The 14,027-nt window shown below is 37.7% G+C and overlaps 1 protein-coding gene across 2 annotated transcripts in view; it reads left to right on the top strand.

The window, feature by feature from the left end:
* The window catches only part of ASXL3 (ASXL transcriptional regulator 3), a 187,815-nt gene that overhangs the window by 153,649 nt on the left and 20,139 nt on the right, over positions 1 to 14,027 (top strand). For both annotated transcript variants that reach the window (XM_082354161.1, XM_082354160.1), the window contains 3 exons: positions 3,460 to 3,556; positions 5,402 to 5,507; positions 10,190 to 12,146. In XM_082354161.1, the coding sequence (XP_082210287.1) occupies positions 3,460 to 3,556; positions 5,402 to 5,507; positions 10,190 to 12,146 (2,160 nt within the window). The remainder of the gene's footprint in view (positions 1 to 3,459; positions 3,557 to 5,401; positions 5,508 to 10,189; positions 12,147 to 14,027) is intronic.

The following is a 14,027-nucleotide window of genomic DNA, read 5'->3' as shown; positions in this document are numbered from 1 at the left end:
ACCTGAGGGCCTCTGCATTTACATCCCTCCACCAAGCACGCTCCCCCAACCATGGCTGCATGGCTCCTTCTTCACGCATTCAGGTGTCAGCTCTGGTGTCCTGATCAACAGTGAGCATTAGAGAGGCTCGTCCTGGACACATCATCTACATCAGCAGTCCACTTCCCCGCACACACTCAGCACAAACCTTTTCGTCTTGTTTTGGCTTCGCTTTGAATCGCTCCCCATTACCTGTAGGATGAAGTCCAAATTGCTGAGTATATCTAGGTGTCCTGTTATGACTTAGCCACTTTCTGACTCTCCAGCACATTTCTCACGCTTCGTCTAAGCAACCCACGTGCCACGCATTCCGAATCACTTGCAAGAAACCCCAAATTAGAAAAAAAAAGGGATAAAGAATCTTTTAGAGGTGCAAAGGATTATTATTAAATGTAGATATATTCTCATACAGAATTAACATTCCTCAAACTTCAAACATTGGATGGTTTGCAAGTAGCAATAACATTTTAATCCTTTGAATTCCACTGATATCCATCCCATAAAATGTACGTTGATATAATCAACCCCAAAGGCAAATGATATACTCACCAATAGAGACTTAAATCTTTGTGAAAGGATCTCTCCACAAATAAGTTTTCCTTTAACCATACTTATTTTCTTCCACAACAGCACAGAGTTTTTCTCCTTCTAATTAAAAAAGAAGCATAGCTTATCAATAGCTTATTTGGATACTTCACTATAAGAGAGTTAGGAGAGTTTTTAGAATGAATGTTTCTATTGTGGGTAATCAGAAAAACAAGAATTTATAGCTCCGCGATAAATAAATAAAACTTTCAGAAACGTTTATTGTTCCAGCTCATTAAAATGCCATGTCTTTTGGACAGTATTTCTTAAACGCCATAAAATTAATAGTGTATTTTAAAAGTTTTATTGGCACATATTTAATTTAGCCCTAGTGTTTAATTGTGCTGTCTCAGACAGGCTGGAAGGCTGGCAGTTAATATTATTTTTCAGTTTTAAAAGAAAAACATTTTCCTCCCGGGCTAGCTTCCATATTCTTGAATGTGTTCATTTCACACTGCCTTGCATTTTCATGTGCTGAAATCTTGAGACTCTGTCAGAGCTAATCTGGATCTGGTATTTCTTTGTGTTTTAAAATTATGCTGAAATTTCAGTTAATAACTAATCATTCCCCTGGCCTGGCAGAACACACCAAACTGAAATCCTATATGTCAGCTACCGGAGTTAAACTTTAAATCTTTCACTTACACGAAGCCAGGACAGGGCAATAAACATTTATTGAGTACCTGCAATATAATAGGCATTGTGCATGGACTCCAAATTATAAAGCACCATGCATGTTCTCAAATGTAGAAAATCTAACCTTTTCCATTGTGCCTTCCATAAATGTACTTCATAGTAAACCAATTCCTTTTTCTCTTCAGGGCACTTGCCTTCCACCTTCTAGTCCTAACTGTTGGGGACACAGCACCAAATGGCATCCCTTGACTCAGTTCATATACTGCGTGCCAGCGGATAGTGTCCTAGAAGTGTCCAATTAAAAGGTGGGAAGGCGAGGACATTTAGCCACTCACGTCTTGGGGCTGTGGTAAGACCCTGAGGTGGGACACGTGCATGGCGATGTCACTGTACGTCACAGCCGTGCTGAGCTCAGGTGGGTGGGAGAGATGCACAGGGACCAGACCATCTGCTGTATGGGGAATATGTTCAGAATATAAGGACAGAGCCTTTTTCTTTACTGCCACCGTATTGCCTGCACCCAAAAAACGCCCGGTATACAGGTTCATATGAGTGGCTTAATAAGTATCTACTGAATGAAGGTGAAATAATTGTGAGTAAACAGTGAATCCATGAATGAACAAAGTCTTGCCTGAAATTTTCCAAGTGTATTGAATATTTTAGTATGGTTTTCAGTATCTTCTTAGATGAGGAAACTCAGGATCTTAAATCTGTGGCTGTCATGATGGCAGCATCCAGGATGTCTCACATCTGTTCAGTGTCTCTCTTTTCTGGATTTGTTGACCATTATCCGGCTTTGAGTTGCTAGTATAATATTTACTTTTAGACTCAGTATTCTCCTTTGCTCCCAAATGATGGTTTAGCTGACATATTCATGAAGGCATGATTTGAGTTAAATTTTAAAAGAGGGACAGTATTTCAGTGGGTGAAAATGGGGTGTAGAGAAGACTGCAAACGAACGAAAACATGGGGCTAAGACGTGTCTGAGTGTGTTTTCAGATAGCAGTGACTTATTAGAGCTTAGGACACACGGGGGTGTCTATGAGAGTAAGAAGAAATCTTTGAAAATGTAACTGGAGCTACAGTTTGCCAAACCGACTCAATAGCAGGCTAAAACATCTTCACGCCTTCATGAACGGTCCAATTACTGATTGTTTGTGTTGTTCTGCCTCTACAACAAAACTCCCACTCTGTATTGTATGCTTTATATAAAACCATTATGCCCCAGTCCTGTTACTTGCCCAAGACCCTAACCCATTGCACCTCTGGCATCAAGTTCTTCCTAACCACTCACGTCCACCTAGATACCCTCCCCTGGCTTTTTTTTGTTTTTCCCCCTTCTTAATTCCCACTCACCTCATGCTTGGCACTGTTTAACTTTTTATGTGTTCTGTCTTCACTCCTCAACTACATAAGAAGCCAGCCAAGGACAACACTAATTATTTGTATCCCCTGTGTCAGCAAGCAGAATACATGCACAGGGCAGATGTAATAAATAGTTGGAAAGTTAAAAGCATCCAGTTCGATGATGCTTATCCAAATCTCTTCTATACGTACATGAATTTGAAAAATAATAAATTTGAGGAAAAAGGTTAGTAGCATATAGTTGCACAGATTTTAAACTTTGTATACCTGTTTTCTGTGTGCACCCAAAGAGGTGAGAAGAATAGAGGGAAGGGTATGTATGACAGTGTGGGTGTATTTGTTTTAATGTTTCAGAACTTTGTCGTCTGAACCTCAGACAGTGGAAGAATCCAAGTGATCGGACTAGATTTCTTTAGCTTCCACAAATTTTAGAGAATTTAATTAAAAAAATAATCTAAAGGTGTACACATATGCAGATTTTTAATTTGGTATCATTTAAGGCATATAAAAATGACAAAGATATAAATTTTTTGATTAAATCACATACATTTGTTATACTCACCACTGATAACGGAAATGCCTAATACAGATTTCCTTTAAGTTGATGTATTTAGTCACTATAATAGTCACTGTAAGCGGTGCAGTTTTCCTACTAGGAAATTCATCTTTCGTTAGATTCCTTTCCTCCCTGCCTTCTACCCTGCTCTTTCTCTCTCTCGCTCTTCCTCTCTCTCTCACACACACACTCACACCCTCAGTTTTTGCTTCTTTCCTGCATACTTTTGCTTTGAATTATTCTTGATGGAATCTTGTTTTTGTCGGCTTATTTCCTAGATGGGAAGTGATGGAATTTTACGCCTCAGTACTTCAGCTCTAAATAATGAATTCTTTGCATATGCAGCACAAGGCTGGAAACAGCGACTGGCAGAAGGTAAATTTCTATTTTCCATTATTATTTGACATATTTGAGTCAACAGACTGTACTGAGATTTGCACCTTTCTCTGCTTCCCAAGTCGTTTTCCCCCCTGAAGTATACTTGAGTAAAAACTCACATCCTATTTCAAATGACTTCATTAATTCTTTTGTTATACTGTGCATTTTTGATGTCCAGTATTTTTGAAGAAAGCATGACTTTATCTGGAACATAATAAAAATTTTTGATATAGCAAGATTTTCTTTGGAATAATCATTTTAATTATGTGTTTGATGCATTGTGTATTCTCTGATGTCCGAGAGCCTGGAAGAATCTTCTTTTAATACAGTCTTCCCCTGAAGCCACCACTTCATCTTATCATTCCTTTAGTCACCAAGCTTCATGAAAGACTAAACAATACCCAGTGTTACCACATTTTTACTCCCTTACCCACTCACATTTTTATGGTTGGGTGTGACCCCACCATACACAATGGGAACAATCCCTTCTAGAGAATACGAATGGCTTTCTCATTGCAAAGTTCACTTTCCTCTTCTCAGTCCTTGGCATTTCATGTTCCTTCTCCTATGTCTCACTTGTTTTCTACCCCATCTAATTTGAAACCATCTGCCTTCGACATTCATAATATATTTTAAATTGTGTCCTCTTGCTACCTTTCTGACAGCCTTTTCTCAGCTTCCTTCAGGAGCTCCTGTTCTTCCACCTGATGGTAAATGGTGATGTCCCCACCATTCTCTTCCCTGCTATTTGCTTTTGTAACTGCTCACATGCTCTAAGAGCCTCATTCAGGACCATGGTTTCAGCTATATAGCCCACACGCTGAAAATGTCCAAATCTGGCTGGAACTCCTCTTTCCCAATCCTTTGCTGCTCCATTCCACAAACCTGCTGGATCTTTCCAGTATCAGGCACCTTAAAACCAAAATGCCAGTATTAAACTCTCTTCCCTTTTAATGTCTACTATTTCTTCTGCCTTCTGTCTACTAAGGTCACCCCTTTTTCTCACAGCTCCTCACTTTGAAACCTTTATGATGTCTTTGTTCCCCTTCCTTCTCCCCAGGTCCATCTGATTATGAACTGTTACTTGTGTCTTTGAATCTTCTTCAACATTCTCAAGATGCTGGCCTGACTGTAATCTCCATCTCTCATCTACGCTACTCAGTAGCCTCCCAGCCAGTTTCTAAGTTGCTTATTTGGCCATATTCCTCCCTCACTGAACACCGCCAGGACCTCCCTCTGTCTCTTACAGGAAAAATTCAGGGCTCTCTTTAAAACATGTGTTGGGTAATTGGCCACCGCCTACCTTTCCTATTTCATTTCATCCTGTGTTCTACTCATAATTGGCCACTCAAAAGCACATAAATATACGTATTCGTATCTCTGTGCCTTGTGAACTAATTACTTTATGAAAGCTTGGTCATCTTTCAAAAGCTAACTCAAGAATCAGGTTCTATGTATGGTCTTCCCTAATCAGTTTAGGGAGAATTAAGTACTTTCCCTACATTTATTCTTATGACATATACAGGGCTTTCCACATTGTGTTACTTTACTCAACTGTGTGCTTTTTCCTTCACCAGACTGGTTTCATCAAGGACAGTGAATATTCACTTTCATTCGCAACCCCTAGCACTCAGTACATTTGCTAAATGCTTTAGAGTCTGTCTACGACTAAATGACTGAGTGATGTTCATAAAAAAAGAAGCTGTAGAAATATTATCAGTACTCAACTTTTTTTACCTTTTGGCATCCATAAAAGTTTATTCAAATTAGTTACATGTTTTCTTTATTAACTGGCAAAACATATGACAACTTTTACTCAATATCTAAGCATTTTCTTTCTAGGAGAGTTTACTCCAGAAATGCAATTGCGGATAAGGCAAGAAATTGAAAAGGAAAAGAAAACAGAACCCTGGAAAGAAAAATTCTTCGAAAGGTTTTATGGAGAAAAGTAAGTACTAGAGCATTTTCTTCTTATTTCTCTTAGAAGGAAATGAAAATGTAATTCTCTGTTTCACTTAGCACAATCATATGCTATAAAACTTTATAAACCTGTGATAAAAGGCAATAGTCTCTCAGTGTAAGAAATTGCAGGTAAAATTATAGTGGCATATCAGCACTTAAATTTTTAAAAATGCATTTTCAAGGGTTTATAACTTGTCCATGAAAATTCATTTTGGACTGAAAATAGCACATGAAATTCTATAGAAGTCAATTTTGGCATTCCTAACTGGATTTTAGTAAAAATCTCCTGTTTGTTTTTTTTTTAAATCTAAGCATTTTCATTAATAAATGCGTTAGAGATAAGTAGTCTTGGACACATATTTAATTCTCACATTTTTTTCCAAAAATTTTGACTCTCCATATACATTTGTTTAGTCCTTATTTGGGGGAGAGCCTAAGGTATTACCCTTTCCTTTATCCATTTTCCTCTTTATGTAAAACCACTTTTTAAAAAACGTATTTTATTCAAGTAGTTGATTTGCCATGTGTTAATTTCTGCTGTACAGCAAAGTGATTCAGTTATACATGTATATACATTATTTTTCATATTCTTTTCCATTATGGTTTATCATAGGATATTGAATATAGTTCCCTGTGCTGTACAGTAGGACCTTGTTTATCCATTCTACATATATATAATAGTTTGCATCTGCTAATCCCAAACTCCCTGTCCATCCTGCCCCCAGCCCCACTTGACAACCAAAAGTCTGTTCTCTGTGTCTATGAATCTGTTTCATAGGTAAGTTCATTCATGTCATATTTTAGATTCCACATATAAGTGATATCATACAGTATTTGTCTTTCTCTGTGTGACTTAACTTCACTTAGTATGATGATCTCTAGGTACATCCGTGTTACTGTAAATGACATTATTTCATTCTTTTTTTATGGCTAGGTAATATTCCATTGTGTATATATACACACCACATCTTCTTTATCCATTCATCTTTTGATGGACATTAAGGTTGTTTCCATGTCTTGGCTATTATGAATAGTGCTTCTATGAACATATGGGTGCATGTGTCTTTTTGAATTATAGTTTTGTCTGGATATATGCCCATGAGTGGTATTGCTGGATCATACGGCAACTCTATTTTTAGCTTTTAGCTTGAGGAAACTCCATACTGTTCTCCATAGTGACTGCACCAATTTACGTGCCCACCAATAGTGTAGGAGGCTATAACCGCTTTTTAATCTATTATTTTTATTTGTGTATGTGTGTGTTTTAAAAATAATACCAGTCACACCTAAGTGTGGTAGTGACTGAGCTAGTTTGAAAGTAGTTTCTCCTTTGCCTCATGGTTAACAGGAACATATTCTCCTTGGGCAGAATTTGAATCTCACAGACAATCAGATCCCTAAGAAAGAAAGAGGGATTTAAGAGCTGACAATTGACAGCAACTTTAGATCATCATGGGTAGAGGAATTTGTGCTTTAATTCCCACATACACAATTAATGCTTGAAAGTCATTGTTTTGTGTAAAAGACACTGAGGTGGTTGCAGGCAACACAACCTGTACCATTTGATCTAATTTCACAAAACTCCCCCTGTAAATGGGGAAAGCCATCAGGGGGAGTCTCACCTGAGCGCTCGTTGTAAAATGACATCACGTGATGAACAGCCTGCTTACTCGGAACAGCCTCGCCTCTGGTGAGTTGTGCTAAGTTGTGCTCCTGAGTTTGAGTAGGAAGCCTCCTTTTCAGTTGCTGCCCTAGGACTTTGGATGCATATACATATTGAAGCAAAGCTAAAAGGAGGTAATTAATGTCCTTTCTCAAAAATTAAAATTGTGGCAGGCTAGTTACAGGCTAGTTACAGGCTAGTTACAGGCTAGTTACCAGCAGTATTACTCAAGCCTGGTGACATCACAATCTTCATTGGAGCTTTTACAAATAGGAACAGATTTCCGACACCCACCCCAGATGTACTGATGGGTGATCTCCAGGAGTTGAGCCCAGGAATCTGAATTTTTAGATGCTTCCCCATCGTGCTGATGTCCAGCAGGATTAAGAACCCTGCCTTCCTTACCTTTTCTGACAAAGGGAACGTTGGGAGCACTCTTGTCGGTAATGGCAGAAGCATAACCAAGTTAGTTACCTCCGAAAAACTGGTCCTTAATTTTTGTTGAGTGTTGGGCCTGTGCTTTTATCAATTCAGTATTCATGCAGCATCGCCTCCGTGCCACACACTATCCTAGATGCCAGACAGCCAGCACTGTAGAGACCATACAGAGAGTTTTTCCTCAGTCAGCAAATAATCATTGAACATACGCTGGCTCTGATACATTTCTAAGAGCTTTGCAAATATTGTTTCACTTAACCCTCCCAACAGTCCTATAAGGTGGATACCATTATTATTCTTATTTTAAAAAGGGTTTAGGAAACTGAGAGGCAATGAAACTAAGTAATTTCCCCAGTTTTACATGGTGTGGTTAAGTAATTTGCTCACCTGCAAATCCTTCTCAGAAAAATTCACACACCTACAATTTTTTACATGAAATTTGGGGGCTCCGTAGACTCTCATGGATATCAGGTCAAAGACTCCTGTCCTGGAAGGTGACAGCTACAATGCTGTGAGTAAACATGACTCCCCATCAACATCACTGAGTTCTGAATACAAACAGTTCTTTTACTTGATTGACCCTTTTCTTGCTGTAGTTTATCCATAGAGTTTCTGTCCCCTTACATCCCTGGACTTCTTGCTTGTCTTTTCCTATCTTTGATTACATATTGGATGACTGGTGTATTTTGGACATTTCATTGACTGCCCTTCTAATTTTGTTACTTCTAGATTACCTACATTCCCTCAATATGTGAGGGATATTTTCCTAGCATCAGATAATTTTCAGTTGACTGACACCATGTGCCTTCTCATTGTTCTAAGTTTTCCCAAGAATGTTACCACTGAAATTCAGCTTTAGTTAAGATCTGTCTGATTTAGTTTTCTGCTCTTTGAGATCTTTATTTTGGTTCTTATTGGCTTCTTCTGCCTATAATACAGTACTGTCTTATATTCGTTTTAATTACTTGTAGGGATCCCATGTATATGCTAACTCAAAATTATAGGAGTTGGTCTGTTGATTTGCGGTCTAGATTTCAGGCGGGCAGAGTTTCCCTTTATGTGGTTATGCGGTGTGCTGTGAACGTCTTCCTTCTATGCCTTATGCCACCTTAAATCTATTTTCCCATGAAAATAATAAAATGTTTACATGTATGTTTTATACAGTGCTGTTTTCCATATGAGATATAAATATATTATATACATATATGATATTTAGTAATATTAAATATATTTAATAATATTCTTATTAATCAACTAGCTGAAATTTGGCTGCCAGTGGGTAGATTCTGTGTGTTCTCCATCTAACCTAGTATCAGTGGTATCTCTGCTTGATCTGGCCCCAAGAGACCTTATTCCTAGCTGATTATTCTGCTCTAAATTCATCTGTAGTGTAGTTATATTATTCTGTTCCTCTCACTATAATATAAATTGTGGTTTAATTTGAACCCATCTTAGGGAAAGTTGAAAGAAAAGAGACTAATTATGAAGGAAGTGTCCTCTATCTTCCTTTCTCAGCCTTCTGAATTTTAGTGAAGAAGGCAATGATCAAATACCCAAAAAGTGTATTCAATTTTATTTCCCTTCCATTTTGGGGATTTAATTTAACTAAAAGTTTGAAGAAGATTTTACTGAGGTATTTTCCTGTTATAGCTGTATTTCCTCACTCAAATATGTTTCTTGCTCTGGGAATGTTCTCTCTTCTGCTCATCTTTGTAATTGCCTGTACTCTAATTTAACTTCATTTAGAACAGCATATTTCCCTACCATCTGATGCTGACATTGTAACTTAGTATGACAGGAATTAGTGATTTACAATATTGTTGATTGCAATTCTGATAAACTTTACCTTATGACCTGAACATTAGGCTGGGCTATTTCTTGATATTCTACACTAACTTTTTATGGAATATCTTTACAGTAAGAGATGTACATGAAAGAATTTTAAAAAGTCTTGCCTCACATGAATGTAATCTAGTAGAATCAACTTTGATGACCCCAAATATGTTTATTATTCTTTAGTGAAATTTCCATCTTGTCTTAGGTTAGACACTTAGATATTGTACTAAAATATGGTGATGGACACCTTTTACATTGGGTTAAGAGAACTTAATCTTTGGAAGTCATTTCCATTTCAAGATTTTACAACATACCCAACTTCCATTGATCTTAATTATTTGGTTATGTTGCATCCTTTAAGGACTATGTAATTTTCTATTATAAGGACATATTTCTACTTTCTGACTTTAAAAGATTTAGGTCTTATACGTTCTTTTGCTTTTCAGCCCATATTTTTAAAAATCTTTTTCGTATGCAATCTCCCTTGCTTACAGAATAAAAATCAATACTTTTTAAACAGAAGTAGAGTTTATTTTAGTTATGATTATAAAAGCAGTAGAAAAACTAAGCCATCATAAACTAGTTTACATAAGCTAAACATGTTACTTAGTGATTATAAAATTAATTTTATGCATTTACCTCTATGAATACTATATTTGGTGAGAGATCCAAGTTGTACCTTTCATGTTTTGTGGTTGAACAATAATTTAATATTTCTAATTTCTGTTCAGGTTGGGCATGTCAAGAGAGGACTCTATAAAGCTCACATCTGGACCAAACAATGATGGAGCTGAAAGTAGTTCTTCATGTGGGACCTCTGGCCTTCCTGGTCTATCTGCACAGACTCCCTTGAAAGAACAACAGCCAAAAAGCATGAAAAGTCCAACTTCTCCAGAGCCTGATTTCTGTGCTACACTTTGTCCCATGGTAGACGTAGGTAAAGATGTAATGACAGAGTCAGAATCAGAGGACATCTTGATCCCCGAAGAATCTGTGATTCAGGAGGAAATTGAGGAAGAGGTAGAGACTAGTATCTGTGAGTGCCAGGATGAGAATCACAAGACAATACCTGAATTTTCTGAGGAGTCAGAAAGTCCAGCCAACTCTCATGAGGAGCCCCAGATAGCACCTCCTGAAGATAACTTGGAATCCTGTGTTATAATGAATGATGTTTTAGAAACTTTGCCTCATGTTGAAGTTAAAGTGGAAGAGAAATCAGAATCTCCCCAGGAAGAGATGTCAGTTGTCATTGATCAGCTGGAAGTCTGTGACTCTCTCGTTCCTTCCACTTCATCTGTGATTCATGTCAATGACACAGAACATAAGGAGCCAGAAACTGCACTAGAGACCAACACTCCAAAAATTAAAACAGGGTCATCGTCTTTAGAAGGCCAATTTCCAAGTGAAGGAATTGCTGTAGATATGGAGCTGCAGAGTGATCCTGATGAACAGCTTTCTGAAAATGCTTGCATCTCTGAAACGTCCTTCTCTTCCGAGAGCCCAGAGGGAGCCTGTACCAGCCTGACATCCCCAGGAGGGGAAACCCAATCCACTTCAGAAGAATCATGTACCCCAGCCTCCCTTGAGACAACGTTTTGTTCTGAGGTGTCCAGCACTGAAAATGTGGACAAATATAATCAGCGAAATGCCACTGATGAAAATCTTCATGCATCTTTGATGTCAGAAATCTCTCCAATATCCACTTCACCTGAAATATCAGAAGCGTCTTTGATGTCCAATTTACCGTTAACATCTGAAGCATCCCCAGTATCAAATTTACCTTTAACATCCGAAACCTCACCCATGTCTGATTTACCTTTGACATCAGAAACTTCTTCAGTGTCTTCCATGCTTCTCACATCTGAGACCACTTTTATATCCAGTTTGCCACTTCCTTCAGAAACATCTCCAATTTCCAGTTCTTCCATGAATGAAAGAATGGTGCATCAACAAAGAAAGTCAACTTCCATATCTGAAGAACCACTCTCCCCCCAGAAAGATGAAGGTTCTGCCCCTGCCAAGCCCCTGGGAGAGAGCCTTACCTCTCAGCAGAAGCCTCTATCAAATACTCCCGAACCTATCAAAATGGGTTCTTCTTCCATTGCTCCTGAAGCATATTCATCAGAAGAATTGCACAATAAGACCCTGAATCAGCCTCCTTGTAAATCCCATGTTGAAGCTGAGAAGCCCTATCCCGCTTCGATTCCAGAACTTCCTTCTACAGAAATGATAAAAGTTAAAAATCATAATGTCCTGCAAAGAACAGAAAAGAAAGCGATGTCTTCACCATTGGAATTACCTGTCTTTTCTGAAGAGACAGAGAGTAAGGGAAATGAGCTCCCATCAGCTAAATTACAGGACAAGCAATACATCTCATCGGTGGATAAGGCTTCATTTTCAGAAGGCTCTAGAAATAAAATGCATAAGCCAGGGAGCTCACAGAATCGGTTGGAGACCTCTCATACTTCCAAGTTGTCAGAGCCCTCCAAGTCCCCAGATGGGGTAAGAAATGAAAGTAGAGAGTCTGAGATATCGAAGAGGAAAACCGCAGAGCATCACAGCTTTGGGATCTGTAAGGAGAAGAGGGCTAGGATAGAAGATGACCAGTCAAGCCGGAACTTGTCATCCAGCAGTCCATCTGAGAAAGAACAGCCTCCAAGAGAGGAACCAAGGGTTCCACCTCTCAAGGTACGGTATTTTTTTTTTAAAAAAAGGAAATTCCATAGATAGGCTTTTTCTATTTAGATACTTAATTTTTCAAAAATAAATGTAGCAGTTTATAATCTAATACTCCCAGCACCAGTCTAATATTAAATGATCCTTTTTCAGACTGCGTTGAGCTCCTACAATAAGTTTAGATAGATGTACATATTTAGACCTTGGCATTTAAGGAAAAAGAAGGGAGGAGGGAGAACAGGGCCTGGAGGAGCCCACAGGCCACTGAGATACAGGGTCTCTGGGGGACTCCACAGTGTAGGACAGAGACCTATATAAACTTGGAAAAATTTGAAAGATAATTCAGCATCCTATAAAAGTTGAGTAGGACTAGAGAAAGCAGTAGTCAAAAGTCAGAGGCTTGCACTCAAGAAATGAAGGTACGTGTTATCTCCTCATTCATTTTCCAACAAATGTTGAACACCCCCTCTGCCTAGCAGAGAGGATCTAGCTTCTGAAGGAGCCTCATTAAATATTTCTTGAATAAATCAGTGAAATCACTTCACAAACCCTGAGGAAAATGCTATAGGTACATAGGTATACAAATCCTACTATTTTATTTCCAAAATAATAAAGAAGTAGTTAACTTCATACAATAATAAAGCCTGTAGACAAACATTCCTATTTATATATTTTATTTTGATCCCAGGTAGATTTTAACTCTCAGAAAACAACTCTTGTATGTAAATTGACTCTGCCTAACTAAACTAAAAATTAAGGTTAACTCAAAGAATTACAAACATACTCAAGATTTGTTTTTCGTAATCTTTCTCTTTATTTTGCTTTGCTCTGACATCTACTTTTAATATGTGCCTCATGATCTCCCTAAGGTTGACTTTTAGGGGTGTGATTGTAATTATTCTATTTAATAAAGCAGTCCCTATTAAATAAGATTCTAGAGATATAAAAGATGAATATTAAGCTCCCATTAAAACCCTGCTATGCATTTTAATTTCTGAAGCAATGAAAAGAAAAATATAAGCATGCTTTCCATAGGAAATATTTTTAAACATTTCAGTCTAATTTTTTTGTCAAAAGCTTATTTTCAAAGTGATATACCTTTTATGTAAAGATAGATGGATAGAGAGATACAATATATATATTTAATGTTCGTTAGGCTTAATGTTTTTAATTTTTTTAACTAAGGGAAATATTTAAAAGGTAAAACTGAATTTCTTTTCTAAATTCATCTATCTTTGGAACCTTTGGATTAGAAGAGAGCCATCAGAAATTTGAAAATGAGAAACGAGATAGCTCAGGAAGATAATCCATCTACCAAAGTACTAAAGCATAATTCCAAATTGATACGATCTTGTAGTATGTGTCAGGTATTTATAATGTCAATATATGTAAATGCACATATGTTAAGAAGAGAGGTGTAAGTTTTCTAGGAAAATTGTTTCTAGTGGAAAAAATATAAGGAAATATAGTACGTGTCAACAGCACAGAATGGGGAGCCCAAAGGCTCTGTCACTCCCTAGTTATATGAACCCAGGGCAGCCCATCTCCAGGGGCTCGGTTTTTTCAACTGTAAACGAAGGGCTTTAACTAGATCCCTGCCAGCTTTACAAATCTGTGACTCTGGGAATATTCTTAGTGACTAAAGCATCATAGGCATTGCTTTGGGATGTTTGTTGTTAGGTCTTGTGACTCATGAATTTGGTGATGACTGAGTCTCTTAATTAGATGAGTGGGTGAACAGTGTGGGTTGGGACGTTTACTAAATTCAGCAAATGGTAGATTTCCAATATCAAATAAGCTGCCCCACCCATACTGTCTTTTGGAGGCAGAAAACTAGAGTTGCCCTTGCTTTCAAGAAAACGTAATAATAATAATAAAATCCCTTTGGAAAGC

Source organism: Balaenoptera borealis, assembly GCF_965194805.1.
Source record: "Balaenoptera borealis genome assembly, chromosome: 14".
Taxonomy (NCBI): domain Eukaryota; kingdom Metazoa; phylum Chordata; class Mammalia; order Artiodactyla; family Balaenopteridae; genus Balaenoptera; species Balaenoptera borealis.
Note: the sequence above shows the minus strand (reverse complement) of the source record. Positions and strands in the feature narration are given on the sequence as shown.